The 26669-nt window shown below is 39.5% G+C and overlaps 2 protein-coding genes across 5 annotated transcripts; one reads left to right on the top strand and one right to left on the bottom strand.

Moving 5' to 3' along the window:
- Positions 1-643: 643 nt before the first annotated feature.
- On the bottom strand, positions 644-26669 carry LOC126922695 (host cell factor 2-like). Of its 4 annotated transcripts, none has more exons than XM_050735512.1 (9): positions 26591-26669; positions 20686-22521; positions 14891-15051; positions 10931-11088; positions 7018-7174; positions 6464-6760; positions 6078-6388; positions 5249-5598; positions 644-4847 (listed from the first exon to the last, which is right to left on the bottom strand). In XM_050735512.1, the coding sequence occupies exons 3-9, from the start codon at positions 15042-15044 to the stop codon at positions 4112-4114; spliced, it is 2163 nt and encodes a 720-aa protein (XP_050591469.1). In that variant the 5' UTR covers positions 15045-15051; positions 20686-22521; positions 26591-26669; the 3' UTR covers positions 644-4111. The 4 variants fall into 4 exon arrangements, with proteins under 4 accessions (XP_050591469.1, XP_050591468.1, XP_050591470.1 ...); XM_050735511.1 differs by having other exon boundaries at positions 20686-22563; positions 26591-26662; XM_050735513.1 differs by lacking the exon at positions 20686-22521 and having other exon boundaries at positions 26591-26648.
- Positions 22813-26546, top strand: LOC126922717 (uncharacterized). Its single transcript, XM_050735574.1, has 7 exons — positions 22813-24443; positions 24516-24642; positions 24844-24948; positions 25073-25313; positions 25500-25685; positions 25986-26134; positions 26208-26546. Exons 1-7 carry the CDS (start codon positions 24194-24196, stop codon positions 26368-26370), a joined length of 1221 nt encoding a protein of 406 aa, XP_050591531.1. The 5' UTR covers positions 22813-24193; the 3' UTR covers positions 26371-26546.

Here is a 26669-nt window from a genome sequence, read left to right as displayed (position 1 = left end):
TTTTCTTTGATACAAAATTTTTTCGAATTTCGCAAAGATTATTTCTGACTAAATATAACCCCAATCCCAACTAAAGTTTCTGTTTAAATTTTCTTTAAAATCGAACCTTGTGAATTAGTCTCCTCGAATGTAACATACGTTACTGCACAACTGTCTTGATCCATTTTTGCTTATGAAAATAAGTTGATCAAACTGCGCGCCATATCCTAGGGACGTTTTTTGCTCTCCAAAAAAAGTCCTTTGCTGTAAATGGTTGGCCGTTCGTTACTAGTTACTAGTAGATATAGATATTTTTGGACTTTAGGTAAAATGGAAGGGTAGAAGATTACGGTCATATGAATCATTTATATGGCCGTGTAGGAGATATAGTTTATAGGGCAATCCTTTCGCTAGCTAATTCAAGGGCAGTGCTGCCAGTCACCTCAAGGCTACAATGCCATGTGATTTATAATTAAAGCCTTATCAATATCGCCCTTGTGTCGGAGGTCAGGGCAGGAATGGTTGTATGTGTTCATGTGTACGTGAAATGAAAATGAGAATGTGTGGTCTTCTCTGTAATCGACGGAACTGCCTTTGAGCAAACTACAGAAGGTATTTACCCCATAGTATATTGGTTTTTTTTTTAAATATAAACTAGGACGTGTGGCTGATACTAAATTATTGTATTTCACTTTATCAAACTATATCAATACCACAATTTGATTATGGTATTTATGATTAATAGTTACATACATAAACTCGAATGAAAATAATAAATAATACATTTGTCGCGTTAAAACAAAGTACTGTATGTAACTTAACGATTCATACAAATCTAGTTATTTGTTTTACGTTAACTTATAGTTCAAAGATAATAATTAATAAAATCTTTATATGTTGGACAGATGTTGATAACTTACACGATACTTTTGTCATCACCATATTTACAAAATGGTGTTAATCCTCGTAACTATTCATTTAAATGGAGACATATAAATAGATGTACATATAATATACATACATATATTGTCTGACATTTAACATAGAAAAAATCAGAGTGCGGGTTATCTGCTTCAAGGCTTACTCGTTGAAAAAATACTGCGTTCTGTGATATGAAATTCGACTGGAACAACACGCGATTTATTTTCCTTCCATCGGCATGTTATATCATAATACCGCCTTTTACTGTTATTTTATTTCCATGCGCCTCGTTTGTACGACATGTAGTCTCTGGTAACTTTAAAGAGAAGCATAAGCCAGAAGACAACACAGTGAATTGTTTTTTTCCGAAAAATCTTTCGTGTGCAGAAAAATATGAGATGCATATATTTGCATGAAGTTACAGGCACTCAAATCAGCTACGCTGTTATTCTTTTTTTTTTTCTCAATTTCTTTTTTTTTTCGGGTTTAACCCACGTCTTCGAGCTTATACTCTGAATCTCGTTTTAACGAGGCATGACGTTCTAAAGAGAAGTATTATTTGGCAACGGACATATTTAATGACACGATTATAATTGACTATCAGACTGCGTTACGCATACGTACAACTTAAAATAATAATGACGAGGGAATGTTAATTATTTAAAATATGCACTGGTTCGCTTTCATTTTCATTTTAAATCGCAAAATTTCCAACTCGTTAAATTAAACTGCACGTCATACGGAATCGTTTGAACTCGTCTTAAATATGGAACATGTACGTAGGACAATCGAAAGTTCGACGGCGGTATACTAGTATGTATACTTCGTACGACTAATTAATTAACTATGGTTACTAGCTGCTTGGCAAAATGGTCAAGATTATGGGCAACGATCATGCATACAATGCAAAAATGGATCACGGATTAATACTGTACATACTAATATGTATATCTGAAAATTAACAAATTCTAGGTTAGGAGATTCTAGGAGAAAAATGACATCACGAAAAAACATTTATCTTAACGTTTGTACACTGATTTGTAAAATGTAAAATTGACTAGTGCTACGAATGGAAAACTTTAATTTTTCGGGTGCCTGCGGCCTCTAGCTGAATATTACTAAATATTCTTACTAAACAGAGCGTTTAATTCAACAAAGGATACTTAATACGCACCTATATATATTGCACATGCCCTTTAACCAAACGTAGCTTTGTTATCTTAAAACATTTTACGCGTAAAATTAACTGTTAGCCAAATAATCTTTCTTATTTGTAAGTATATCTAAAATTAAAATTATTACTATTGTAGCTCTAAAAATGACTAAAAATTATGATTTTTAATATTCAGCCTATGAGGTGCCACGTTGACCTTTGCTACTATATGGATGGATTACATGTATTGGGCCTTTGCGGGCATAAAAACTCTACATGAACAAGAGACCTCCCATATTTTATCGTTTCTTTCACTTATGATATATATACTGGATCTATGATACGCTACCGCCATAAATATAATCATAGTGGAGACTTTTTGACTTCAATGATTCGTACCTTTGTTTTATACTCGCTAAAACGTCTTGGAACACAATAGTTTTTCTTTTATACACGATTGTACGTTTCGCGCGTTACAAGTGTCTCCTTTCGTGATGAAATTAAAAGAAAACTCGACACAGTTATCTTCATTGGTAGCTTTCTTAGATTCTACTCTAGTTCACGTTTACCGACGAAATTTCACTTAGAGTCATCTTTTTTTTTTTTTTTATAAAAATCTAATCTCCACAGAATAATTGAAACGTACTTTAATTATTCACATTGGGCACAATCACACACCGATTGCCATTAATATTCAGAATGCTTTTAACGTCGATCGTTACACTTCGAACTTATGGATATTCTATTTTATTTTCTATGCATATCCGTGTTCACAGTCGATGGCAGTTAAGCGCAGATCGGGCGAATTTTCTGATGTTATTATTTTGTATCTTTAAATATCGCGTCAAAAAATTTGAATAATCTAGCACTCCGTATTACACGTCTATCTACCATAGTATGAAAAATTATATCATTTATGATAAACCTAGGATCTAACGTATCGATCTTAATCGTAAATTTTTATAACATTCTATGAGACTTATTGTATACCACTTAAGACTGACAGGACGCATTCGTAGATAAAGGGTTGGTTATTCATTTCACTCGTGTTTGACTTGCGCTTTGGTATGAACATCTGTTCCATATGACTGCTTATTTCGTTATGAATAAATAAAACCGTAGAACAATCTTCTTAAACGAACCGGTTCAATATGAACTTTCCATGTATCTACGCGTTTCCATTCACTGATCTACCGTAAAACGTTTCTTGTACTACTACATTTATCATTAAATGTAAGTAGCAAAGTAAACGAGTAATAAAACGGAAATAATTAAATTATTATAGTTTAATGCAAGCAATATAGTTTAATATAGTTAAAGAGGAATATTTTAAACAAGATACTGAAATAACGATAACTATGTTCAATTTAAAATCTGTCGCTGTAAACTCGAGTACTTCGCTGTTCTAATCACATTTGATATTGCACGATAAATTATATTAATTGCATAATTTACGATGTCGATACTTCAAAGAGCTGAAGACTTTTCATAATTAAACTTATTAAGAAGCACGTGAATGCACGTCAACGAAATGGATACGTTGTCTTCGATAATAAACGCGGTAAAAGATTAAGAAATTCTTCTAACTACAACGACGTAACATTTGGAGATCATAGGCGAAGAATATAATAAGTATATTTCCAATGATTCTCTGATTTTGATGTTACCTCATGATTATAATTTATTAGATTCAAACATGTAAATCTTTTAAAATTAACGATGAGTTGACGATGTTTTGTGTAAATCAAAGGTGTAATTATTAATTTTGATATTACGACGAACAATAATTCTAAAATTTTAAAAACCAAATAAAAAGCTAATTTTGATAACACGAGGCGAACTGTTAACGTGCCGAATCTCGAAACTCTCTATAAAAAGTGTGAAATTTGACTTATCGTATTCTTCCCCTGCAGTCTTCATTTGGCATTAGGAAATTGCGTTTATCGATTGTTCGCTCCTCAAGAGCAACAGGCAAGTCTTTCGAAGAAAATCGATCGCTCGATTTCATGGAACTATTCGTGTAAAAATGCATAAAACCAATAAACGTACTTATCGTTTTTAAAAAATGTGTGGCGCTAATTGCAATTTCCACAAAGAAACGGGCCTCGCGAACACCGTCACCTGACCCTTTTCTTTCCCGCCAACTAAAAAAACATAAAGTGGCGCTGGTCCATACGATGGTGTCTCGGTTTCCTTGATGTCAGCCGCAGCAACCTTAGCTCGTTGTCTCTCGGCTCTCGACGCACTGACTGCTCTCCTCGACGGAGATCCTAATGGTAAACTTTTAGGCGGCGCTCTTGGTACCCTTTTAATTTCTTGAAGTTCTAGTAATTCCGCAAACGTTTGCGAGGCCGATCTGCCCGGTTCGTCCTCCAAGACACTATCCGGTGGACTGTTCAATAATCTCGCGTACTTGCCATCCTGAGGTTGTTGCTGTTGCTGTTGCTGATGATGACTCTTCGTTTCATCCAGTCCGAGGTAATTTGGATTACAAAAGCCGAATTGACCTTCGCGTATCGTCGATGGGGTAACTATGGGGCGATACTGTTTGCTCTTTCGTCCTGATTGCCAATCGTCGTCGGCGAGTGGATCACCGGGACTACGGGCTTCTATACTCGCGTAGTCCGACGTCGATTCTTCACCTTCTTCCAAGTCAGCGAATCGAACCGACGCGGACGTAGGAATTTTTGACGTGGTCGGTGTTTTTGGTGTTTGTAGCGCCGCTTCGTAAAGGTGCGAGCTGTAACTCTCGCCTCGTGTCGGCTGACAGGCCTGGTGCACAGCCGCGAAGTCTCTGGAAATTTCCAAGGATCTTCATCTCTGTATTCCTTATGTAACTTTCGTTGCGATTGTAACGTAGTAGATTGTAAAGTAGATGGAAGCGATGTAGTAAAGGAAATTCCGTCGACAGCGAAAGTTGATAGATTTCAATGATGAAGAATATATTGCTGAGATATTAGAAATTTTACTAGAAAAATATATTTAATTTGAAATGAATAATTTACATCGATTACCAAAAATAAGTAAAAACTAAAAAGAAGGTGTTCTATTTTTCAACGCAAGTGTATACACGTATGGTTGTGATTACATCGGTCGTTGTTACCAATTAACACTTTACTTTACGGATTGTATCGCTTATCCATCCACCTAGTGACGCTTCCGCCTACAAAAATAGCAGTACGAAAGTGCACTTACCGCCTTTCCTCTTGAACTTCTATCAGCCTAGAGGTAGGAGGTTCCTTTCGTTCTTCGTTGTCGCTATTTTCGTCTGGGTCGACGAAAACAAGCCTGGCTACTTCTACAGGTGTCAGGACCGGAGTGGGCAAGGTCAGAGCACGGAAATTCGGTACCGAGATAGGATCTCTTGTCATGCCGGAACCACCGGTTGCGTAGTTGCAATTGTTCGTGTCCACGTTTTTATATGTTGTTTCCGGCTGTTTCTGTCTTCTACGAGCTAGCGTATTAGCGCTTCGTGATTTCACCATACCCGTAGATGGCTCGACAACCTCGGAGTCCACTTGCTGAAACGGATAGTACGTATTCGCCTGCAGGCAGGCTCATTTGTCACATGCGTTTTCTGTGCAGATATAAAGCTTGATACGTGTGCATATAATACGAGTACAAGGGAATGGTAAAGACAAACTATTTTTTTATAAGTATCCGGGCACTTTGTTTGACGTGTATTTCAACAGTATTCGATTTTGACCAGAGTATACAGATTAGGAGAACGTGATTATGTCGAAAATTCAGCAGGGTTAATTTGTGTTGTAATTTAGAAATTACAGAATTTGAAAATAAGAATCTTGTCAATTAACAAAATAATTTCGGAAGGTTTGAAGGAAATTGATTTTTAAATGTCAATTTAAACGCGTCATAATATTCTATCGTACGTAACTATGGTAGTTATACAGGATAAAATTACAGCAATTCGATTCATTCACAATTTTCTAATTAAAATACACCTTGTCCAATATAGATAAGTGTCCGGATACTTAATACAAACATAATTAAGAAGGAAGCATACCTCTTGCGGACTTTCCTCGTTGTCATCTTGGCCACTTAAAACGGAATAGCTGCACTTTGTCGGATGACTTAGCCGCGATAGATTAATTTGCGACAATTTCGAAATTTCTTTAAGAAAGCTCGGTCTAGCCGGTGCTTCATTCGGTGATATCCTATTGTTACAAAGTCTCGTCCTTTGATTTCTCGGTTTTGGTTTCGAATTGTCGATATTGGTCCCTCGAATTATCAGTTCGGAAACTGCCAATGCAACGCTTTCCGCTCTTGGCTGGGGTTTAGGACCTGGCACTGATAATTTCTCCCACGTTTCCGTACCTTTCAAGAAGTTTCACACCTCGTATCTTTTTCGACGAACAAAATCGTTGTGCTACTAATGTTTGGATTTTTTACCGAAATGAAACCTCCATAGTTCGTTCGTAGCTAAACCACCGCTTTCTCCACCGAAAATTAGCATACAACTGGGAAGCCTGCAGGCTGCGTGTCCATGAAGAGGTCCTGGTCCTGGTTTGTTCTTCAACAGGCACCAGGAAGCGGTCTTCACATCCCATCGCCAGCAATCGCTTCTCTCTTGTAGGTCGGTCATACCCCCATAAATGTACATGGCGTCACCGTGTAAAACTGCCGAGTGTTTGTGCCTCGCTGCTGGCCCGCTTTCGCTGGAGGAAAGAAGATGCCACGATTCCGTTTCTAAAACGTACATTATCGATCGTATCGTCAGCCACCTTTCGAAATATTGTACATCATTAATAGATTTCCGATTCATATGCACTTATGGGAAATTTCAAGATGCAAGAATACATAGAGTACACATAGTATATAAAATAAAGTATAAGGAACGAAACGCATTAGGTGAAACTTTTTGTCTAAGCGTTATTCGTTTAATTGCAGAGATATGAATTTGCATAAACGTTAACAGTTTAATCGTAAAGATTCTGAAATTTTACCGAAATGGAATGCCCACAATTCTGGAGAGCTGCCACGTAGATCTTGATAACCACCGTAAATGAGCATCTGACCACGATGAACTAAAGCAGTATGGCCTCTTCGACCTCTGGGTACCGCACAACCTCTCTGCGCTCTTACTTTCCTCCACATGTTGGTCTACAAATAACAAATTCTCGAATGCAAAGAAAAATCCTGATACTTTCTGTACTCGTCAAACGTCGAGTATTTGGTCGATATCCAAACAAAGTATCGTTTGAACTACATTTTGAAATTTCATTGGCATCGTAACAAACCCCAAGTGCTAAGATTATATTGGTAAAGTTTGACGATATTAGGCTTTTAGTCTTTGGTAATCTTAGCGAGTATCAAAGGGTTAATCATTCGAGTCAGGTGACAATAGACGAGAGAATTCTCCAATTTCGACCAGACTGGGGTTGCACGTAACAAAAGGCACACAAGAGTTCTAATTCGTCACTCCCCCATTTTGTCGTTCGAGTAGATCCAGCTTGATACCTCTGGTCTAATGACAGCTTCTTCGGCATTATCGTATTTTGAATTATTCAAAAAAAAGGGGGAGGAATGACGTATAGAATAAAGAGAAGCATAAAATATCGCTAGTTGGTTAAATGCATCGATCTATTTTTAATCGTTTACCTTGAAAAAATACTGATGAAAATATGTAGGACATAAGCAACGCACGATTTATTTTCGAAGGATAGCAGGGCTCTCCTCTACTTACCTGTTCTATATTTAATAGAAACATAACCGATGTCCGTATGTATTATGACATGAGAATGAGAATTTTTGACCACATTTAAATACGAAGAACGTAACAAGTCACATTTTCTACCTCGTATAGAGGAACAACATTTAATTCCAATATACTGTTAACTAAATCTATGTATATCAAAACTTTCTCTACATTTAAAATTCATCATTAAATGCGTATTTTATCATTCGTTCGTTTTCTCATGAAACCAATTACCAATATTTTTTCTGTCCGTTGTCATATGTGAGATAGCAGCGACGTTCGTATCTTTTGAAGCATAGTGGCGATCACAGCGAGCCTTTCGCTCCAGTCCGTCAATGTGTAGCGTCAAAGAGAAAGAAGCAAATGCGTTGGCTTAGCCAAGGGTCTGCGATCGTACATGCAAAGGAAGGAAGATGGAAGGACGGTATATAAGCTATATAGCAGGGGTGCTGAAAGTAATTACGTAACTCCAAGTACGTGCCTAAAGTTGATAGGTCTGTATAGCCACTTGCGTCTACCCTGTATTACGGTACGAGGGGGTTGCGAAAGGGTGGAATACTAGCTAAATTCGCCATCCACGTTAAAACGCTGTAAAATTAGCGAGAGAACAGTTGGGTATCATCAATTACGCGAATCGCTGTAAAACTTTAAACAGACGCGCGATATATCGATGAATCTTCGCGTCTTCGGACTAAATCGAGCGGCTGTCGTCAATTTAAAAAAAAAAGGAAAAAAGAATATTCGACGGGATGAAATTTCTCTTCCGACTTCGATTTACCGTACGCAAGAGAGAATTTTAACGAAGCTCGGAGGGAAGACGAGAAAGAGAGTGGAAAGAGAGCATACCACGAAGCAACCCCTCCGGCTTAACCAATCGGGTTCGCCTGACGGATTCGTAACGCGGATTTCAATAATACATTGCGAAGAGACAAGCAACGGGGAATATCCCAGGCCTTCGACATGGTCCAATGAATAAAAACAAACGGGCCAAGAGTAACTATAGCAACGCGGAAAAGAAAGTTCGGATTTTAGGGAAAATTAAAAAGAGAAAAGTAGGCGGTTCGTGTAATCTTAAGATCAGGTGGGGAAAAACACGACAGGAGAAGAAATAGTCGAAGGAAGAGGAATGATCTGATAGATTCATAGTTTTTTCCATCTGCGACCATCGTCTTCTTTCTGACCTTTCTCGATAATTTATAAAGAATTAAACAAAGACATCGTTTGTGTTTATACTTTCTAATATCCTCGTCTTTCACAAGTGCATATTGCTGAAAGGAGAGGAATTATTAAGGTGAAACTGATACCACGTTTCATATGTGCCCCGGGTTTATCAATTTTTAATGGTATACAGGTTGAGGGAAGAGGAACCCTTGGGAGGATAAGCGCCATTCAATTTCGAGGGTACGAAATGGAAGGAAGGGCTGTTGACACCAGCTGTTGTCAAAAAAATTACTCTAGTTAAACTGCAAGCATCAAAGAATTGTCACATGTTGTCGAATATCGAATACAGTAAATAATCACATGGGAAAAACATGATAAACTTTATCGGTAGACGCTACAGCTCTTTAAAAGATAAAAAAACCTAACTTATTATGTCTCTCCCTTGTAATCTTCAGTTATATCGATTTTTCACCTGACACAAGATAGTTGCCTGTCGGAACAAACAAATATATCGCACGATGTGTGCATCGATCGATGGAACTCGATACCTTCGAAAGGTAATGGCGGTAAATTGGAGATGACAGTGACGAATGATGCATCCACGACGGTCAATCATCACGAGAATAACAAGATGGCGACCAGAGACTCGTGATTGATCGCGATATACGTCGAAAAAACTTAAGTCGAAATACGAAAGAAATTATAGTTCTACGTTTTTAACCTACTTTTACGTAAGAAATCTCTTTCTTTTCGAATATACCAAGATTTCTAGCTCATTCTGTACATAGCACGATGGCACAGCTTGCAAAAGCCTTAATCGCGTTATTCGATCTGCAAGGAAGGACACGAGAAGCGGTGCATAGGGGCTGCTGATGACGCTGAAGACAGATGAAAGAATAATACCCAGAGGAAACCACAACATCGATAGAAACGACGTAAAAGACAAACTACGACCCGACGTATCGGATGTACATGACAACTTGTCTTCTAGGGGAGTGGAAAAAGAGAGGGTTGGGTTCAGGAACCAGTAAACTACAACTAAGGACAACCATGAGACAAGCATAGCGAACAATCGTACGAAACCTATCGTTATACTGCATGAAGTGGCAAGAACTTTGAGGAACAGCTATTGTTCAATAGCTCTCGTTCCAAACGAGCAACCAAGAAGATTTCCCCTCTACTCGCTTTATGCGTAGTTCCTAAAATCGTCGTTTTGTATCTTCGAACGAATTTCAGTAACGGGACTAGATGAAAAGCATCGGAGCAAGATATTGTCAATCAAGGCCAACATGGTCCTTCGTCTGGTTTGTTCAAACGAGGGTGTCGAAACCCTCGACGCCAGGAGCATCATAGGGCCAAATACCTCGAGGCTGCCACGGCTCCGTCAAATCGAATCGCCTAAATTCGAATGAAACTAAATCTTCTTAACGAATTTAACCGGTACGCATAGCTGACGGTTCGTTTACGGGAATCTCGTATAAATAGAAATCAATTTCCTACTGAAATTCATTTTCGTAATTATTTATATATATATATATATATATATATATATATATATCTCGTCTTATATATACCTTATCTTACTTTACGTATAGTTATCTTATATTATCGTAGTCACTTATAGCGTGGCAGTAAATAACATTGTTATTCGTTTGAGTCGTAGATATTAGAAGTCTCGTTACTCGAATTCCAGGAAGTTGAAACCACTCTACTTGTGCGAACTCGTTATTTACGTGGCTTGAAACATCTTTCATTGGATATACTTGTACGTATACAAACGTATATCCCGATTTTCTCAAGGAGCAAGTCCCCAAAGACATTTTATTATTTTTAATTTCCGCTTTACTTTGAGCCATAACATTTCCCTTGGTATAAGCAACGCAAGTTCGCAATCAAGACGCATCTCGATGCTTCCGATTCGATCGAACGAAGTTTACCGCGACACGTGTAACGTTCTTCGAGAGAGGGTGCAATCCGGTTTGCCTTGGGTGATACGTTACCTTGACATTGTAAACCCAAAGTGGCGTTTCCGTGCCTGCGGAAAAGCCGAGCTCGCCCCCGAAAATGTAAAGGCAATCCTTGTAAGCTACCGCGCTGTGTTCCTGAAGTGCTGGCGGTCTTTCTCCCCCAGGATGCAATTCCTCCCATTTACTGTCGGCTGTAAAGAAAATAAAGAAAGGGTTAACCCGTCAGCTCGTTATTCCAAACGTTTTCATATTCCAGACTCTCTCTTTCTCTCTCTCTCTCTCTCTCTCTTTCTCTCTTTGCATCAAGCTGGATAAACAAGATTTACGCGACTCTGGCTTTGTGCATTTTTCCGCTAGGGGGACGATGAAGTCGCGATTAAAAGAATTGCAACAGAGTGGAGGAACAAAGAGGCTCGTCTTATCGGTGTCGCGTGTTTCGCATCCAGACGGTATGCTTAATTTAGCGGCTGCAGTTTTTTTAATGTATGCCGTTGTTGCACGCTTTAATTACCTGTTTCCGCTGTAACATGCAACGTGTATGCATACAGTTGTCCTAGTTTTTGCTAGGATAAAGAATGCCGTGCCACTTAACGGCACAAGCGGCGCCCTTATTTTTCGGCATATCTTCAGAAACTCGCTTACACTGCCAGCCATAAATATCAGAACACCTGCTCGTTACATATTTATCGGTAAGCTCGAACAAATCAGATGTCCGTTCGAATATTCGCAATCGATTCGAGTCAGTTGTCGATGCTTTGTACGAGACCAGCCAATGTCTCGACACTTGCGAACGAGAGTGCATGAGTGTTCGTGTGAAATTACTACATCGATGCAACACCGTGCAAAATTAAAAGGAAGACACGCAAAGGGAATCGTAATCTCAGGGGTATCTAGAAATCTTTTTCGACGCGCTAAATCACACTTTTACCCGCCTCGGCAATCTGCTGCTCTGAAATAAATCCTCCAAGCGGTCGGGGCTTCTTAGAAACATAGGGACGACTGCGAATGTTGCAGTGTGTTCGAGGGATTAAATGCAAGCAGTGCCAAGGACGCGAAAAGAAAAGAACGAAATGTACGAGAAATAATTATACCGCGACTCGCGTATTAAAACAAAAACCACAGGGTGTCTGTGCAATCATGGTGCAACTAAGTAAGAAACGATTCCTCGTGAAAAAAGTAAGTGAAAAGTGCGGAATGAAGGTTTTGCGAAATTCTCAAAATCGCGTTTTACTCGAGGACGAAGCCTCAAACGCAAAATTTTATTCTACATTTACAATTAATTTTTTCATAAAGAATTGCTCCTTCTGAGTCTACATTACGATTGCAGAGACACCTTGTACGTTGACAGAACATGGTTCTTCTTTTTGCAAGAATCAGAGCATGATTTTTACGTAATCTACGTAAAAGGAGATCGAATAAATCTAAATTCATTCAACGTTAAGTTGATGACGCTTTGAAGGGTGCGTTAAAACTTGTTCCTTTATTGCATGGGTTTAACAAGAGATAGACGTTCTTTTTTACCCTTCGGAAGTTTTACGAAAAGAGAAAAGGGACGCTCCCCTAATCCGCTCAGAAAAATAAAGGCAAAGGAAATCAGCGGGGCATGAAGTTACGTTATATCGTATGAATAAAGGAAGGACGAGATTTTTCTTGCTCGATGCCGAACAAAAGATTCTTTCTTCCACTTTCCACCTCTCGCTGTTCTTCTGTATTTTCCAACGAAAATCAAAAAAGTGTTGCTCTACGGCAAAAACGTTCGAATCGCAGCTTCGCACTGGAACGTGCTCGAGAACAAAGCGTACGAAATTTACGTAAGAAGCATAATGTGTTAGCCGAAGTAGTTGCGGCTCTCCTAGACTGACACTAGAGATGCCCGACATTGATTACGAACACGTGTCGTATCTAGCTGGCTACGAAGCTATGCACCCTTTTGTTCGAAAAATGCTGTTCGCAGGATAAACTTGCGATGACTTTGATGACAGAGAAAGGAAATAATCGACTCGAAGCGAGTAGAAACGATCGATCCGCTATAGATCTCTAATCTTTATCAAAATCATCACAAAGTAGGCATTCGATGTAAAAATGGATTAAGCCACGTGAGTGGCTATAATACTAATTCATTTCAATACGCTGTATCAACGCGTTCTCGCACTTATTGCAACTCCAAATACAAATATTAAAGCATGTTACTTCGCTCGCTTTCATTCGACAAATGTTTGTAATACGCTCGTTCGTGTTTAAGTTAACAGCTTGTTGAAAAATGTATTAAAGAAATCGATGTATCGGCATACAACGATACAAAAGAAATATCTGCACGCTATTGCAGTTTTACCATCGTCATTAAAGTTTTAGGATAGACATCGATTTAATAAATAGAAAATAAAGGACAAGAACCCTTTGAAATCCCCACCGCTCGCAAAAGAGGGTGAAACAAAACATACAAGGACGAAGTACTCTTACGGTTCTTCGAGGTATCACAATATTTTTGCAAGATCAAGTATCGACAATGCTATGCTTTTAAAACATACCAGGGGTTACTCTGATAGTATTTGCCCCCAGGAGACAAACCGCCAACATCCAACCCTTCCGATGCCGCTTTAATATTCACCCGAAGTCGTAGCCGAACAATCCCTTCTGATGAATAGGGCACCTCGTGGACGTACCATCGACCATTGCAAATTCACTTTAGGATTTCGCCTCGTATTTTGCGTACAACGTCGAATTATCCACAGTAACGTGTTCTGGTTCGGATCATCGCACGATTTAAACGTTTCTTTCCTAAAAAAACGTAACCAGGACTTTGACCAATTTAAAATCCGCTCGCGTGAATTCGCTGGCTGATTCCGATATCGGTCGATGTAGAGACCACAGGGAATACGTTTAGTGTGTTGCCAGTCAAGCAGATCGAAACTTGGCTAGGCTCTACGTGGTTGGCTATTTAAGCCGAATAAGAGATGCTTCTATTTGATTCTTAGTAAACTTTTTCTGCTAAGACTAAGCGTGGTTTCCAGCAAATAATTCGCGATTGAAAAAAACTGATCGATTTGAACGCGATGCTACGAAATGATTAATACGATACGTCTCATAACTCTAAAGTCGCTTCGACATTTTCGATTCAATTTCCAATACACTGCCTCGTTTAATATACTATCCTAACGTTTATTCGTTTTCAGATGATTCAGAAGGATAAACCTTGGCAACATAAATTTCCTACCGCTAAGATGCTTCTAAAATCTGTTGTTTCGGGTTTTATGTCTGGCAAAACATTGTTTACCAGAAGATTGCTAATGTCAAAAGCATATAAAGTTCAATGAAATTGCTTTCTCCGTATTCGATAACTAATGAATTGAAAAACAATGTTCATAAAAAGAAATGTGTATATAAATATCACTTCATTTTTACCTCCAGACACTCTACCTACGATATTTTTAATTCTTCTGAACTTGAAATGCGATTTATTCCATATACCAGAGAAATATCACCTGCACTTTGCTTCTAGACGTCTGGTATAAGAACCGAAGTGTTTCGGCTGATTTTACGGTTATGAGACGCAATGGCCAAACGCACGGTGCTGGTTATGACGCGTATAAGCCATGGATTATCACATGAGGGTGCAATTAATTCGCGTACGTCTGATCTCCGTGGAAACAGTCGTAATTGTGGAGTATCGCCGACGGATTTAGTTGATATACGTGGGCTTTAATAATGGCGTATTATTGATCAGACTGAACCCCGTTTAAATTCCGTCGCGCACCCTCGTTCACCGAGCGAGATGGTAGGGTGCGTTGGTCAGAGATGTTGTTCGTGTACCGTATTCAAGTTACTCAGACGTCGTGTATTAATACCTCTTGTAATTACAAGGATTTTTTCCACCCACTAATTCCACTTTCCCTTTTCGCTTTCCATAATTCCGTCGTTAGTTGCAAAGCTCGCTACTAACTATTCGTTTATATCGTCGAGCAAGAATTGAAAGCGATAGTAATTATCACTTACCGAGGCTGTATCGCCAGAGGTCTTTGAGAGGAAGATTGCCGTTTCGTCCGCCAAGGAGATATACGTGCCCTGCGAGCAAAGTAGCGCTGTGCTTGCTTCTGGAAGGTGGTGCGGGCCCATTTTCACTGCCAGCCGCAGTAACCGAGCTCCACATTTTCTTCCTGTAACAGAGAGATCTCGGAATTAGTTCTAATGAAAGAAACGATTTAACGAGCGTTTTATTCGTGATATTCGCTGAAATTGAGTGAAACTAAGGAAACTAGATTCGATTTGTAGTAAAAAACAGACTGCGGATGTTGCTGCGTTTTGCCGCAGTAACAGATGAACCAAAAATAGTTCAATGAGAATTTAACAGAACAGGATGTTGACGAAATGCACTTTCAAAATTACTATGTGGCCACTGTAACTTGGCTTACCGAGTATTTATCCATAAGACAACAAGAAAGATAAATTTATGTCTTGACGGTGCTGATACAGGAAAAATAAAATACAGAGAAACGAAATTATTACATAAAGTAGATTGTTTTGCTTCCCGTTTTAATAATCGTCAGTTGGACAGTAAGGAATATGATATTCTTAAATGCCTCGTATGTTGGCTTTAAACGTATCAACGGCTACGCAGACGTATTTGAAATTCAATTACCGAAGCTTCGAAATCGAGTTTCGGGTAAACGAATGCACCCTCACGCACCCCAAACACGCGTACGCAAATACGTCTGCCAAGCAATACGCTCGCCGGTAGACGCGCCGCGCCGGTACAAATGGGATTCCCCATGGTATACTCGTTTTGTACAGTACCACCAAGAAAACGTGGCGAAGGGAAATCTGTGAAAATACGGGGAAAATAACGAACGTACAGTGGCTCACGAAAGTATTTGTACGTTTAGATTGAAACTTTTTACGAATATACTATGTGTGTTATACAAAATTTTATGAAATTTCATTAGTACCATAAATAGGCACAACCACAATGATTATACTGACAAAATTTGTAATCAATTTAATAGCGCGAGTCACTTATTGCGAAGGTATTCTTAGTAAAAAAAATCAGTATAAAATCAATAAAAAATACAGTATAAAGGCACGTAATGTATTCATACAAGTTTTTTATATTTTCATGGGTCGCTTTATGACCTGCAATGTTGCTCAGGAAAATTCCAAAGCACGCAAGTATTATTTATCGTCTTAGAGTTGAAACGTGAACCAAGGAGAAATAGAAATATCTTTGCCAATGGAAATATTAATGAAAAAAAAAGGCAAGATCGAATAGTGCGTTAAACGAAGCAATTCCGTGTTGACATATCAATCTGGTTGAATAAATTAGGCTTTGAGGTGTAACCTCTGTAGTGGGCGGTCTAATTCAAATGAATGGAAATCCAACGATTCCCCCGTGAAACCGTGTTTAAATATAGGTGGAAAAGTTTCTCAAATATCAGTCGCTATTCGCAACTTCCTCGTATTTGTCGCATCGTTGCATAACTTGTATTTTCACACTTTGTCAAATCGATGGCAAATGGTGTCTGACCCGGAAACAAGAAACGTACGAAAACATGTCGTTTGTTCTCGTTGCTTTCGACGTCCATCCTACTGGAAGTATACTCAAAGACACAGTCATTTTAATCTTTTATGATGCATCGACGCTACGTTTGCGTCTGCTTCGGCAAAAATGACGACAGTGTTGAAGTTGTGAAATCACTGGCAAGAAACAAATTCTTCAAGCGCAGACAAATTTTAGAACACGCTCCGGTTCATAAATAATAGAATAGCTGAGCTCGCTTGCGCAATAATCTACTATCGAAATATAAGTTCCTAGTGATTTTTTAGTTTTACCTTATCTTCTTCTAGTTCAAGTGCTCTAAAACTTAAGAACGAGCGTGTATAGTTGGACTCGATGGATTTTGTCCGGGCATATTTTCTCAACCTCTCTCGTTTGCTCGAGTATTGTTTTATCACAGCAATATCCCTTCGACTGCTGGCTCTTGAGCACTCTACGGGGAAGCGTTTTCTTCCTGCAACCCCTAACAACGTTGGAAACCGGCGTGTTATCGACCGGTGGCGGGAATTTCATTTTTCCCAGGTTCGATATGCTACGAGCGCGACCGCCAAGATTCGACTAGATTTTGATCCCCCGACTCCCTTTTCGTTTGAAAGGCAGAGGGAGGAATTCTGCGTGGAGGGTGAGCGAAAAGCATCCTCTCTCGCTCGCTCTGCTTAACTCGATTCGCGAGGGGATGCGTTACCGCTACCGGCTTCCGAAAAGGGAGCGTAGTCAGACAATTTCCTCTATCGCGTCGACACTCGCACTTCTCTTGATTCCTGTATTACGTGGCCCGATGTTCCTTTCCCGGCTGTTTCGCGTTGTTCGTCCAAGGACCTCTGTTTATGGCGCGTTGCATCTTACAATCGTAAAATCGTCAACAAACTTTCGATTCATAAACGAAACGCCTAGAACCAAAGGAATGCAAGCGATACTCTTATGGCATCGCGTAAATTGCAATTTAACATTCAGAAGTGCTAAATCTTTCGCTTTATGAATTATCGAATACGAAGAAGATCATTTTATTGTATTTGCATCCATTTGGCACTAACAATCTTTCTGTTCTTCCGTCAAAAAGACAGAGTATATTCATTGGAAGAAAGAGAAACGGTAGAGAGGCAGTTTATTCTTGTTTCTTAACTGTAGAACCAACGTAGCATTAAAATGGAACTACAACGATAACTTAGAGACACGTGTATCAACTGTTCTAATCGCGTGTCGTATCTATAAAAGTTAAAAAGTTTAGGGTTCTTCCACAATTATGTATTTTGAATGAATCGATCAACTTCTTGTGACGAGGATTATTTACCGAACATCATACATGCTGTCGCTAAAAACACTAAAAAGCCTTGCTGAATTATATGTACGGTCGTTGCTCGTCGCCAGTTTTTGCTATACTGTCTGATCGTTAGCAAGTCGTCAACGTGGCAGAAAAAAGTTACGATTTTTTCGCGCGAAATTAATCTGTCGGACTTCATCACGTTACCTAGCCAAGCGTCATTAACTGCACGACTTTTTTCTACGTGATCTTTGAAATGGACGTAATGCACGGGGGAGAATCGAGCGTAAAGATCTTATGAAACATACGCGGCTGTCTGAACAGCGTCAACGAATACCGGGAGCGAGGAAAATACGACAACCGATATAATATCTGCGTCTAGAGATTTTAAACAGCGGGCTCGCACCCCTCGTTCGAATACTAGCGTAGAAGGCAGGATTAGAGAAACGCGGCTGGTATTTTTCAGCGATTTCACAGTATCGATTCTTTCGTTGTCTACCGCGGAAAAATATGTAGGTATTTCCAGCAGCTTATCCTCCTATACGTTCCTACACGCTGGTATACGTTCCACTATTTTTCCTCTTTTTTGCCCCGAGTTCATGTTTCTATACCAAACTCTGGTTAAGGCGATAAGAAATCGCGATAAGTGAGATTTATGAATGTTAAAGGCTACGGTTTTCGAATTCCTTCTATACACACGCTACTTCATAATCTGGTACGAGCGGCATATTTGGAATATCAGAAGCTCTTAGCCGCGCGCTAACAAAATCTTTTAAGCGAACTTTCACCTAAGGTTCGTTAACGCATTCTTACGTCGGAGAATGAAGACAGAGTTCTCATTACGGCGGATGCACGTGCAAAGAACCACTTTTCGCTGTACACCTGCCCGTGTAATCTTTTTCTCCCTTGCCTTTCTTCCGCATCTTTTCCTGTTTCTGTTCAGCGGACGCCAACTAAAAGTCATCCGGCGCATGCAACGTTGCACACCCCACAGGATACAGAAAACTTCTCGCGTATCGCGACGATCTTTGGACCCCTGTCGATTCATCGAAGCGAATGAAAGCATTAAAAATTCAAGCGTTACTTGAGTGGCAATCCCCTTTAAATTAACGCCAGTTTATAGTATGAATTCTTAATATCGAATTACGAGTCGATCGAGCTTTTCTTCTTTCTTCAAATCGTTTACAAAGTATCGCGTGGCGGGGAATAAGAAGGAAGTAGGGGAAGTCGTTCCCTGTCATCGAGTTACGATGTAAAACGTCCCTGCCGTTTGACGCGTGTTTTGAATGACATCCTCTAGAAACCCTCCAGCGTGTCACCAGTGTCACTTGCGGTAGGATCCGTGTAACCCCACGCATTCCCGTGTATAACTACGTCCGATGTAAATTGTCTAAACGAAGCTTATAAAACGTAATCCCAATCACCGTGCAACACGAACGTGTCCGATCATTTTTCCAGGACATTGAATTTCTCGTTTCGTTGGTACGTATCTATGATTAAATCTCGAAGCTTTGGTATGTGACTGTATAGATATTCGAGATTCGATTCAGTGCTTACTCGAACTCAACCAAATTGAAATCGCTTTACTAGCGCCAACTTGTTATTCGCTTCGCTTAAAATATTCTTTTAAGCCACCACGCTCGTACTCGTTAAATGAGTCGCTCGAGTCGAAGCGTGTTGATCAATCTGAATGAGAAATAGATAAATTCGTTTGCAGGGAATTTTTAGAATAGAACGAAATCTTAAAATAAGATCACAGAGCAACGTGATGCGAATTGATAATACTTGTTTCTGGATGGTCGCGGTATCGGTGCCCCTGAATAGAGTATTAGACCCAGTTAGGTTTCAATAAATGAAATTAATGCGCCGACAACAAAGATTCCGACAGTGTGCCGTCTGTGTCGTTTCTTCTGCGCGATAGCAATTGCGTTGAGCGTGAGTTATTTCAAGTGCTACCTAATATTCGTCAGTGCGAAGATATTTGTGTCAAACAAACGCGGTGAATGACCTCGATCGGATCAGAGAAATTCTTTTCACACTGAAATGCATATCCTTAAAAGACGACCAAACAGAAGTGCAGGATCGGCAAGGGATTTTCGCTCGACAAGCGAAAATTTTTGAAAATGCGAAACGCTACCTTCTTGCCAAAACTTTCGTTTAAATTAAAGCAAATTCATACTTGACTATTTTTTCAAACTGAACTATTTCGGAGACGATGTCACCAGTGCAACATTGTTAATCTTAATTTTTATTTTGAACCATAGAATTTTCCTAACTTCGACTGTACCACGAGCTTTAGACTCAAATTTTAGTCTATGCATCGCACAAATTTAAATCTCCTGTTGCGTACTGTAGATAAAGTTAAAGAGTTGAATCTTCATCTTGTCGTTATAACTCGGATATAACGCGGTGTCGTGCTACGTATATTGTTTCATATATTTATTTCAATAAAAAGTTACTCGTTACTCTCGAATAACTTCATTTCATTCGTAGTTCTGCTGGAATAAAATTTTATTCGAACAACGTCCAACTTTGTACGATGGTTTATAAAGAAGATAGAACAGCATACTTGGCTAACATTACGCGAAGAACATTGATTTTCCGTGAGGTTAAGGACACCGTAAACCGCATCTTCACCACGTGACTTCGACTTCACTGACTTCATAATTTCTAAATATCATCTATTTTAATCCATTCCAGTTACGCGTTTAAACACGTTTCCCATCTCGAACGCCATTTATATTTCACATTTCGCGTTAAGAATTTGTACAAGAAAAATATTGCACGCGATAAAGTTCCAAGTATCAGAGACAAAAGACCGCAATGTTTTCAGCTACTTCGACCCACGGTAAATCTCGAAGGAGCGGAAAACGTGACGAGCAGCGGGAACATTTGAAAAATGTTAAGAAGAACGAATTAATTATAAAGGTAGCCGGTAACGCCGGATGCCTGAGGGTAACGCAATTTTAACAAGCTTACCTCTCTACTCGGTAAACCCTCTATCTCGTTAGCTTTGGCGAATGCAACTTGTGACCCACATGCAAGCGACGATTAAATGCGACTAAGCCTGCCTTTACGGTGGTAAGAACATCGCTGAATGCTCCTCGGCGATTAACCTTTGATTCGGCGGAAACGCATCGTCTAATTGGTAGACCTTCGAATCTGTCGAATGACGTGGCCCAGAACGGTTAACAGAAGCAACAACGAAATCTCCGGTTCGTTCGCAGTGATCTCTTCAAATCGTCACAAACTCCACTTTCAACCTGTTGTTCCCAACGGCAGGTGTGACACGGTGAGCAAGAATCCAGCCGACCGCGGTATTCGAGTATACACAGAACACACGGCGGACAAAAGACAGGTTCATCCTTAAACTGCTTCACCGCGACATATTGACTGTATCCACCACTGGATATATCGCCAAGATATTGCCAATGTTGACGAGGATCGTTCTATTGGCGCACGACGTACGAAGTGTCACTCGGGTCATTCAGTACCATTGAGAAATTCCATGCATCTTTTATCTCGCCGCGGCATCGAGTCATTGATAATCTTTGCCTCGGCTGCGATAAACGTCTTCTTCATTTACGGTCACTGCAAAGACGGGAGATGCATGGTACCGCGTAATGATCTCGTCAAACCGTGGGGTCACCGCGATCAATCTTCGACTGAGTGATTCACCGGGCAAACTTCGCCACGTTTCCTTGTTGCCATGGATCAAAAGAAAAGAAAAGCTAAGATGTGTCACGAGGACGGCACTCTACGTGCTCGACGTTTCTTCCGTACTGCGTCCGGGTCGAGCACCTACCTCGTCGAGTCGTCATCGAGGACTCGACGCAGGCGCCTATAGGGAAACCACCCCCTGCTACCCGCAAACTCCAACGCTTCCATCCCCTCTGACTCGGCCAGGGGGTGAACATCCGAGTGTCGAACGCTTTTACTGTATTCCACGGTGGCAACGATACACAAGCATGAGCGTCATCAAGAGGACAATCGTACAGCATCACCTGCCTTCTTAAAGTCTCTGCCAAAAGGAGGAGCGAAATTTGTTTCCTGCTTGTGGGTGTTGTAATACGGGAATAAATAAGAAAATCTTATTCGCGCGGTGTTCAACTCAGACTTTTCAAGGTTGTGCACGTCGCTCTAACGAACGCCGACACGTTTCGCTGGAAAGTATAGTCGAAGAAGATTCAAATTGGCGAACATTTGGATAGCTGTACATTTTGTTTTTAGTGCAAACATACATAGATGCACGTGGATTATAATATGTATCGTAGGAATGATCTAAAGAGATTCGAAGATCGTTGGTTAGTAGCTCCGCGCTGTACAGGGGTAGAATTGTGTCTGAGTAAATTTCTATGACGATACGAGGTTGGTTGGTTAGGTTGCACATGCGCCAGCGTCGGTCTCCATGGAAACGGGATGCTAGCCACCGCGTGTGAATGCGTATTGATTACTCCACTCTTGCTCCATTCCACGATCTCTTGTTACTCGTCGTGTCTTCTCCTGTCACCCCGCCGACCCTGCTCTACCTCCTCTTTCTCCACTTTCTTTTCTCTCTTTCTCCTCGTTCGCGCAACGAATCATCCCGCTCCATCCACGACCTTTCCCCCTTTTTTTCTTCTCCAAATTAGCTCCGTAATGTCTCTGCCCGCTCTTCACTGCCTTTGCATAGACCAGAAATCTTTTCTCTGCTAGCTTTTCTATCTCGCCACGAGTAACAGATCCCTTTCTCTAAAAGCCATCGTTTGTCTTTCGATTTCAAGTAAATCGAGCTGTATTCTGCGAAGATATGATACACGCAGATCCATGACCAACCTGTACACAGAGTCACAGTAGCATTGGTAGCCTTGCAACTGGCTGAAAATCACAGTGACGTTAAGCCAAAGTTTGGAGAATTTCAGCTGTTAGTAGGAATAATTTATAGAAGTACGAGAAACAGTTGTGACATGATTATAAACGCAAATATATAATATAAACGTAGAATACGGTTTTATAAGAACTAGCAGCGAACTGACGTATATTATTCTGATTCTCTCAGCCAGACAATCATCGAATACTAAGTGTTCAAGTATTGAATTATTATGAAATTTTTCTTTGTTTTCTTTATACAGTTCTTTTCGTTATTGTTAGAACTTTCAACGCAATTTCCTCGATTCGCCATTCTATCTTTTGCCAGAAAGCTCGTCGGTTATAATCAAAATAACAAGATTGCACCCATATTACGCTCTTTGACCTCTCAGATCTTTTCCCTTGTAAATTAGCTGATTCTAACTGCTTTCTTTCGTCATATTTTTAAAACCCGCGTTTTCTTCTCTTTCAACCTTGCAAGTGGTTCACGCACAATGCACAGACAAATTTTGCACTATGTTGTAAGGGGATACATTTACTAAGATCGACGATCACCGACACAAAAAATATCTAGGCGGAACAGATTGCTCCATTGTGCTTTGTAACGCCGATTATATTAAAAGGACGAAATTTCGATTCATCGACGATCGTACTCGATAGAATATTTCATAGAAAGTACCTTCCGACACATCGGATTCGTAACCAACTCGTCTCACTTTCTTATCTAATTTATATAAAATTTCCTCGATCAGGATCAAGTCAATCTGTTTTTGTATTTCAGTACCAGCGAATGTATTGATGCATGACGTTGTCAAAAGTTGTGAGAAAAATCATTGAAAAGTTCCGAATAAAGAGAACGAAGAAAATTGCCAAAATTGGTCTGTACGATGAAAATAAACTGACACGATGCAATTCCTTTTATGCATGGGAAAGTAAAAAGATTGAAGACTAATGTGTACGTTTCCTGAACTTTCAAGAAAATAATGATAATATCGACCAAACTATGTACGTGCAATTAAAGAGCGCATTAGCAAGAACGCAAGCACGATCCAGCACTAATGTGAAAGCGATAGATGCGAGTGTCTATCGCTTTCAAGATTTGACCTGTTGTTCCTTGTTCTATCAGAATGTGAAATTTCACTTAAAACTATGGTAACAAACGGACGTTAATTAAACCCTTAGCGTGACGGTAAGGATATTGTTGGCTCACTCGCGACACTTATATTTTCACCGGCATGCTCGTATACATCTCTTGGTCATGCTTCGTGATTTACAGAGACGCAACTAAACACACAAATTTTTTCTATCGAAGAACACGAAGTATAAATGAAAATAGAATACAAATATGAAAGTTAAAGAAAAGAATTGTTATTAAAATAAGAATTTTTATCAACTATGACCAATGTATTTCTTATCGAATAATTTTTCCAATTGAAACGACGATGCAAAGAAAGCTTGGAAAGAGAGCCGCCAGTCCTGAAGGACAAACGCGCGACAATATTCCATGCGTGGCCACTATATAAAAAGGTGAAACTCGTGGAAAAGAAGCACTTTTGTTTCCCCAGTCTTTACGCTAAAACGTATCTAGAAATTTTACTATCTCGCGGCGAATTGTTACCTAAGTAGATTTTTCGTTAAGATGTCGCAACGATTCATTTGCGCTCTGCTAACGACTAGCGTTGTTTGCTGTGCACTCGCGGAGAATAATGAATTCGCCGCGGCTTCTGAATTCGTTAAGAAACAGCTCACGAAAGATAAACTGTTGACGGACGTCGTACGCGCTAAAAATTCTTCCAAGACGCCATATCTGTATAGAGTAGTGTCTGATAACGGGCAACACGAACAGAAGAATTTGGATAAATATCAGCGATTGAAATCTGATTCAAGAGATAAGTGAAATATTGAAATAAAAATCTTTACATTTCTGAAACGTTCACATCACGATGAATTGAAACGTGCAAGTTTCAGTTGCTGCGGATCCAGATACGGTTCTAATTCGTCAACGCGACCTGATTCGTATCACAGTAGGATCCCCGTGGACAACGGTCGATATCAAACTAAATTTCCTGAACGTTTACCCACTGATAGGTGATTCTTTAAATTAGTATTACAATGCAGGATTGGGCACAATTAAGTTTCGAATAAAACTTTTGCTTTGTTACTTTACTTCGAATAACATTATCTGAATGATAATGTATTTTGGAAAATGAATTACTTTCATATCTATTTTATTTTGGAGCAGTTATGTTGTCTTCTGTTTATTATTTCTGCTTTAAACGAAATACGCAGATACGGCTGGCAAACTCACGGACCACCACCAGGTTTAAGCGGAAGACCCGGAAGTGGAAGTTACGCTGGAACTGCATTTTACGAAGGAAGTCATACAGGAGATAGGTGAGCAGTCATTAGGTTGACGTCTATGAAGCGTCATTTTTTCGTTTAAATAAAATATTTGAAAAATAATTGTGGATTACCTCTTTTTTTAACTTTTAATTTAATCTCATACGATTATTATTAGATTTGATCCACGACCGAGTTATGGGAGCGAAGGTTCACGCAAACCTGGTAGTTATGATTCCGGCGGAGGATATGGTTATGCTAGCAGTGGTTTCGGAGGATATAGCTTTAATCGACCAACTGGTTACGGAGGTGATTATGGAATTTCAGGGACCTTCGCTAATGGCGATGAATTCGGATCTGTGGAGCCAAATCGTCCAGATGGACATCCTCCTCCCCATCCGAATATTAACGCGCAGAAGGTAATGGTTGAATTTTAGAGACGAACCGAGATCTGATTTTAAAGAGGCCTGCACACGATCGACGGTACTGACGATAAAATCGTTAATACAGTTTGACAATAGTGTCGTCAATCCGCTTCAATTCTTTTAAGACCGTATTTTCACCGTACTTTTTAGCTCATTATTGATTGTTATTATTTGCATTAGGCCGTCGCTTTAAAGGCATTGGCAGGTATTGCGTTAATTGGTGCAGCCGCCGCTTTAGCAACGAATCCTGTTCTTCTTCCGCTCGGAGTTGTATCAGGCAGGAAGAAACGATCGAGTTTGTCCATCAAAGACAGAAATGATTATATGAATTACATTTTAACAAACTTGAAAAGTAACGTTACCAAGGTTGTTTAGTCGTATTTGAACGATATCCTGTCCGACTATTGAGAAAGAGTGTACCTATTGGTTCTAAAGAGCCAATTCGTAGCAAATCGATATAAATAGACTGCAGATATTAGTACACATGTATATTTTCATAGAATGTGAGTAGAAAAATGAAACCTTGATAGAAGTTTGTTAAATTGTGCTTTTTTACTTTTACTACCATTCTCCATAGTTGGACAGTATTTCTATTGTAATTTCTCATTCATTGATTCTAACTAAGCATTCGATTTTAATATATCATACTGTGTTATCGTTAAGTAGAATGACGAAGATGGAAACAAAGTATCTCTCTCACCAACGTGTGTAGCTAGAGTCACGTGCGAGATTCAAAAGAATTACTGGATCAATCGTAAGAAGGACGCTAACTTTTTCAAAGAAATATCAGCATTGGAACATCGTCTTAGCAATTTGTATATATATTTTTGTTTTTTGTTGTTACATTAAACTATAGAAATAATTCCGTAAGTTTTAATATTATTACAGGCTTCTAAATAATGTACTCGACGATGAACTTGTGAATATGCGCATTAGAAGATTAGTAAGAGCGGCAACCATTGTTGCCGTGAATGGAGACAATTGCAACGCATTTACTTGTACTCTTGTACAAATTAAAACAAGCAAGAATCTATCTGTTCTTAAACTATAGAATTTGTCAAAGAATTGTAACTGGATATTCTTCTAAATATAAAAACCAACAGAAAAATAAAGGCGTCAAATTCTGCGCTGTTACGAAACACTATCATTATTATACCATTTCTTATGGAAACGGAGGAACCGTATAAAAATACAGGAATAAAACTAATATAACACAAAATATACATACGTATGCATGTTTGATAACTTAGAAAATAAAAACAAAACAATACCTTAACCTCTTGACGGCCCGCAGGCAACTGTGACTAAATTCTGCGAATGGAATCACGTAACACGTGTTGTGTATAATAG

Source organism: Bombus affinis, chromosome 12 (genome assembly GCF_024516045.1).
Source record: "Bombus affinis isolate iyBomAffi1 chromosome 12, iyBomAffi1.2, whole genome shotgun sequence".
Lineage (NCBI taxonomy): Eukaryota > Metazoa > Arthropoda > Insecta > Hymenoptera > Apidae > Bombus > Bombus affinis.
The sequence above is the reverse complement of the archived record's forward strand: the minus strand, read 5'-3'. Positions and strand labels throughout refer to the sequence as shown.

What these genes read in the sequence shown, in the direction of transcription:
- LOC126922717 (XM_050735574.1), top strand. Translation starts at nt 24,194, where the DNA reads ATGTCGCAACGATTCATTTGCGCTCTGCTAACGACTAGCGTTGTTTGC. An exon ending in GAACGTTTACCCACTGATAG is followed by an intron (nt 24,643 to 24,843) that starts GTGATTCTTTAA and finishes CGAAATACGCAG; the next exon opens with ATACGGCTGGCAAACTCACG. An exon ending in TGAAAAGTAACGTTACCAAG is followed by an intron (nt 25,686 to 25,985) that starts GTTGTTTAGTCG and finishes ATCGTTAAGTAG; the next exon opens with AATGACGAAGATGGAAACAA.
- LOC126922695 (XM_050735512.1), bottom strand. Translation starts at nt 15,044, where the DNA reads ATGTGGAGCTCGGTTACTGCGGCTGGCAGTGAAAATGGGCCCGCACCA. An exon ending in CCTCTGGCGATACAGCCTCG is followed by an intron (nt 11,089 to 14,890) that starts GTAAGTGATAAT and finishes TTTTCTTTACAG; the next exon opens with CCGACAGTAAATGGGAGGAA. An exon ending in GAAGTTCAAGAGGAAAGGCG is followed by an intron (nt 4,848 to 5,248) that starts GTAAGTGCACTT and finishes GGAAATTTCCAG; the next exon opens with AGACTTCGCGGCTGTGCACC.